This window comes from Quercus suber, unplaced genomic scaffold (genome assembly GCF_002906115.3).
Source record: "Quercus suber isolate HL8 unplaced genomic scaffold, Cork oak 2.0 scaffold_33, whole genome shotgun sequence".
Lineage (NCBI taxonomy): Eukaryota > Viridiplantae > Streptophyta > Magnoliopsida > Fagales > Fagaceae > Quercus > Quercus suber.
In genome coordinates, this window is record NW_027069498.1 from 778,542 (window position 1) to 783,828 (window position 5,287).

At 47.6% G+C, this 5,287-nt stretch overlaps 2 protein-coding genes across 2 annotated transcripts; both read left to right on the top strand.

Annotated features, from left to right (window-relative positions):
• Positions 1 to 275: 275 nt before the first annotated feature.
• Positions 276 to 2,519, top strand: LOC112026305 (uncharacterized). Its single transcript, XM_024058987.2, has 2 exons — positions 276 to 1,473; positions 1,612 to 2,519. The coding sequence occupies exons 1-2, from the start codon at positions 276 to 278 to the stop codon at positions 2,517 to 2,519; spliced, it is 2,106 nt and encodes a 701-aa protein (XP_023914755.2).
• A 1,677-nt stretch (positions 2,520 to 4,196) lies between these two features.
• LOC112026316 (uncharacterized) lies at positions 4,197 to 4,853 on the top strand. Its single transcript, XM_024058997.1, has one exon. The coding sequence runs from the start codon at positions 4,197 to 4,199 to the stop codon at positions 4,851 to 4,853; it is 657 nt and encodes a 218-aa protein (XP_023914765.1).
• Positions 4,854 to 5,287: the final 434 nt, after the last annotated feature.

Genomic DNA, 5,287 nt, shown 5'->3' on the forward strand with positions numbered 1-5,287 from the left:
TTTTCTCTGAAACAGCTCTGCCTGTCGTAAGCTTTTCTCTGGAATAGCTCAGTCTGCGATAAGCACTCTCCTGGCAGACGAGGCATAGGTCGCACACAAACCGGCCAAGTTGAGTTCCAGTTGGCCCGGTCTCGACTCCTACAACCCAGAACACTTGGGCCTACATTCACAAAGGGGCAGCCCAGCCCAACATAGCAAAAAAGGCCCCCACATTGAATTGGCGACTCCACTGGGGAGTTGAGAAATAGTTCAGGGATAAGAGCCCTCACAAACAAATGCCTCCAAAGTCCAGAACTACGTGCAACATGAGTGCTGTACCTTCACAAGCAGAGTCTAGGCCTACAACGCCCTACCAACTACAGCCTAATCAGGCAGAAGGTGCTAACGAGATAGGGGCTGGACCCCAACCTCCTCCGAGGATCCCCACAGACAATGCCAACACCTTCATTGAAGTATTGCAGGCCTTACAGCACTCACAACAGCAAATGATGGAAGAAATTCGTCAACTAAAGACGGATAGAATAAAAGAAAAAAGAAACCAGCATGATCCAGAACATGGGGCAGAAGAGACACTAGTAGGTGGTGTCCCACAGAATTCGGATCAACATTTTATTACTATGGCAGAAGTAGCAACTCTCCTGGAGCAAGGGAGAGCCAGAGGGCCAAAGGAGAGATTCTACACACGTAGACCCCCATACCCGCTAAGGGTGCTCAGTAAACCATACCCCGAGAGGTATGAACCACAAGTATTCACACAATATGACGGCAAGAAGGGAAGTGCTGTTGAGCACGTAAGCAAGTTCATTGATACGCTTGGCCCTTATGCCGCAGACGAGGACTTGTGTCTTCGAGAATTTTTTAAGTCATTGTGTGACCGGGCTTATACCTGGTACATTGGCTTAAAGCCAGGATCGATCCCAACATGGGATGATATGGTGGATGTATTTTGTACCAAGTACTTTCACGGAGAAGAAACGGTGACACTTGCAACAATGCAAGCGACTAAACAAAGGAATGGTGAAGACTTGATGGAGTACATCAAGAGATTTAGGGACATAGCACTCGACTGCTATGACCATTGTGAGGAAAAGACGCTGGTGGAGATGTGCATGACGAATATGATTAGGGAATACAGGGCAGTCCTAGAAAACCTTGAAATCTCCCAGTTCGCGCAGCTGTTACAAAAGGCAAGAAAAACTGCCCAGTCCTTAAAGCCAAGCACGAACAAAAGAAGTGCCCCGCAGGCCATCGCGATATCCACCAGTGAGCGAAGGAGGAAGACCGACGGGAAAGAATACGATACTCCCCCGCCAATACCATGCACCGCGAAGGAGCTAGACGTACTGCTAGACAAATGGATAGCGGATGGTGTTTTCAAACCTAACCAGGTTGCTAGGGAGCCCACCGAGGAAGAAAGGAGGGACCTGCGTTTTTGTCGTTTACATAACTATGTCCAACATGCCACCGCAGAATGTTAGTCACTCCGCAAACTAGTGCACCGCAGGATAAAGGAAGGAACTTTAGAACTGTCCTAGCAGGAGGTCCAAAGAAACCCACTCCCGAATCACAAAGGGAAAGGTTTAGCAGCAGTAGTGATCTGTGCGGATCCAGGGGATGACGAAGGAGAGAATCCGGCCCTGCCTGCCGTAGCGATTACTACTTTACAGCAGAGCTCCAAATTCAAAAACTTATTTGATCAGCTAGGCCTCACAACAAAAGAAAGAAAAGTAGCTATCGAGGCTCTAGTAAGCATTGCCTCCGGGGCAGGGGTGGAATGTTTATCAGCAGAAGTCCAAGATAACAGGGCTCTTTTGCAGGAGTCAACCGAAATCACCTTCAGTGATGAAGATATGGAAGTGGGGTATCTAGACCACAGGAGACCTCTCTATCTTGCGGCATCCATAAATCATATCCCCATAAAGAGAGCCTTAATAGACACGGGCGCTTCCGTAAACCTCATCCCGTTGAGCATTCTGCAAGTTACGGGGATTTCAGATAGAAAGATCCAAGGGTGTCCAATGGAAGTGACAAGATTCGGTGGAAGAGGAGAGTACACCGCAGGCCATATCCAGTTGTGGTTAAAAGTGGGACCCATAGCTTCTCTAGCTCGGTTCCATGTGGTAAAAATGGAAGTATCATACCACGTGCTCTTGGGACGACCATGGTTACATAAACACAGATTAGTTCCATCCACCTACCACCAATGTGTGAAAGGACGGATGAACGGCAGGATGGTATGCATAGCAGCGAATCACTCACCATTTAAGCAAGCAGAAGCTCACTTAGTAAAAACCATTTTCTACGATCAATGGGCGCCATCCGAGGAAAATTCAGTGTCAAGGCCACAAGGTACCTTTGTGCCTAAATGGAGAGACATCCAGGATGATCCAGAGCCTGACCTAAAGGAGTTACTAGCCAGAAAAAGGAAGAGGAAGGAAGCGCCAACCACGGACTCAGAGGATACACCTCACTGCGTCAGGATCCGAGGTCCTAACGGCAGGATTGTGTATAAGTTATGAAAGGGCGCGGGGCCCACGAGTGAAATGCAAAAGGGCCCCACCCATGAACAGCAGCACGAGGACTTGGGGTGTTGCATGGTTCAAGAAAAGTCAGAAGAAGAAAGTAGTGAAAAAGAGAATGAGAAAGTTGCGACAGAAAAAGAAGCACAGGTTGCGGCAGAAGAAGAAATGGAAGAGGTTGACTTGGGATCTGTTTCACAGAGACCAAGACCTATCTTAATTAGTGCAAGCCTGACAAAGAAGGAAAAAACAGAGCTAATGTTGCTCTTGAAAGAATTCAAGGACGCCTTCGCATGGGAATACAATGAAATGCCGGGGTTAGACCCTGGGCTAGTTGCACACACGTTGAATGTAAACCTAGAGGCCAGGCCAATAGCCCAGCCTGCCAGGACATTCCACATGGAAATAGAAGGGCAAATAATCCAAGAAGTGCAGAAATTGCTTACCGCAGGATTCATCAAACTTATCCAACACCCCCGATGGCTGTCCAACAACGTGCTCGTGAAGAAGAAGAATGGCCAGATAATGTGTTGTGTAGATTTCAGAAATCTCAACAAGGCTTGTCCAAAGGATGAGTTTCCTTTGCCAAACATGGACTTACTGATAGATTCTGCGGCAGGCAGTGCCATGTTTTCGTTTATGGATGGTTTCATTGGGTATAACCAAATTAGGATGGTGCCAAAAGATGCAGAGAAAACCACTTTCAGAACACCCATTGGCAATTTTTATTACACTGTAATGCCCTTCGGGTTGAAAAATGCAGGTGCCACTTATCAGAGAGCAATGACGGCCATATTTCACTACATGATGCATCGTGAGCTGGAGGATTACATAGACGACATAGTAGTAAAGTCAAGGAAAAGAGAAGAACACTTCCAAGTGTTGAGGAGAGTATTCGAGAGGTGTAGAGCCTTCAAACTGAGAATGAACCCTTTCAAATGCGCATTCGGAGTGTCCTCTGGGAAGTTCCTAAGCTTCTTAGTTCATAGCAGGAGAATAGATGTGGACCTAACCAAAGCTACGGCCATTGTGACCATGAAACCTCCAAGTACGGTAAAGGAATTAAAGAGCTTCTTGGGGAAAGTCTCGTACATCTGAAGATTTATCCCCAGGTTGGCATCAATCACCTCTGCTTTCACCAAGCTGCTTAGAAAAGGGCAGGATTTCGAGTGGGGGGAATTGCAGCAGGCAGCCTTCAAAAGGCTACAGCAGATCATAATGAACCTCCCCACAGTGCAAGCCCTAATTCACAAGAAGCCACTGTTGCTCTACTTGGCTAACAATTCGCATGCCATTGGTGTGTTGATCGCCCAAGAGGACGAAGATGGCACTGAGTAGCCAGTATACTATATCAGCCGCGCCTTGAAAGATGCAGAAACTCGTTACCCAAGGGCAGAGAGGGCATGCTTAGCCATTGTATATGCTTCACAGAGGTTGCGCCATTATTTCTTGGCCTACGAAGTATGGCTAATGACCAAATCCCATGCCATCAAAGCTTTGCTGCAGCAACCGATCCTCTCTGGCAGGATATCCCAATGGTTGCTACAATTGTCGCAATATGATTTAAGAATGGGGACACCCAGGGTAGTAAAAAGCCAGGCCATAGCGGACTTATTGGCATAATTTCTAGGCGAGGAAGACTTCCCACTGGATGATGAGGTTCCGAGGGACGTAGCCATGGCAGACGAAGTCAGAGAGCAATGGGTAATGAAATTCGATGGGTCTTCTACAGCCCAATCTGGAGGGGTGGGGGTAGTTTTGTACCATGAAGAAGAAAAAGCAGTGGCACTACCGTTCAAACTGGAATTCCCCTGTTCAAACAACACTGCAGAATACGAAGCCTATCTAACCGGGCTGGCCACGGCTCTCGAAATGGGAGTCAAACAATTGAAGGTATTAGGCGATTCGAATTTGGTGGTCTGCCAGGCCAACGAGAGCTTCTCCTTGAAAGAGCCTAGCCTAGCCCCGTACAGAGCAATGGCCCAGAAAATGGAGGAAAAATTCTCAACTTTTGAAATAAAGCATGCTCCCAGGAATGAAAATCAATTTGCGAACGCGTTAGCCGCGCTAGGCTCTCAGATAATGTTCGAAGGAGATGGTATTAGGGTAGAGGTCAGCAAAAGGAGAGAATCGATAATTGATACGTTGAGGGAGAAATTCCAAGAGGAACGGTGCGATGAAGACTGGTGGATTCCCATAAAGAAAGCCTTGATGAATGAGGATGATGCCGCAAGACTAAAGGTGCTAAAAGACTACGCACTAGTGAAGGGGGAATTGTACCGCAGGATGCCGGGTAGGGTCTTGGCCAGATGTGTGAGACCAGAGGAGGCCTAGAGAAAGTTGAAAGAAGTACACGACAAGACTTGCGGATCCTGCGGAGAGGCCAGCCTTTACCGCAGACTCCAAAGGGTAGGCTTTTATTGGCCAAACATGGGCAAAGATGCGGATCAAGCCCAAACTCAGTGTGGGGCTTGCCAACTTGCGGCAGACAGAGAAGAAAGTTATGTTGTGTCCACTTGCGGAGACTGGAGAAGCCCATTTATCCAGTTCCTGACAGAAGGCATCCTGCCGCAGAAGCATAGAGAGAAATATAAACTCAAGAGGTTGGCAACACGCTACTTCATGCACAATATGGTCCTCTTTAAAAAGGGGTATGATGGGGACCCCTTAAGGTGCCTGGGTCCTGAAGAAGCAAAAAAAATGGTGAAAGAAGTGCACTCAGGAGAATGCGAGGAACACCAGGGGAAGAAAAGACTTTACAGGTGCCT

Excerpts from the sequence above, each read along its gene's own strand:
- LOC112026316 (XM_024058997.1), top strand. The coding sequence starts at position 4,197 with ATGGCAGACGAAGTCAGAGAGCAATGGGTAATGAAATTCGATGGGTCT.
- LOC112026305 (XM_024058987.2), top strand. The coding sequence starts at position 276 with ATGCCTCCAAAGTCCAGAACTACGTGCAACATGAGTGCTGTACCTTCA. Across the intron at positions 1,474-1,611 it reads CCAACATGCCACCGCAGAAT|GGGATGACGAAGGAGAGAAT; the intron begins GTTAGTCACTCC and ends GTGCGGATCCAG.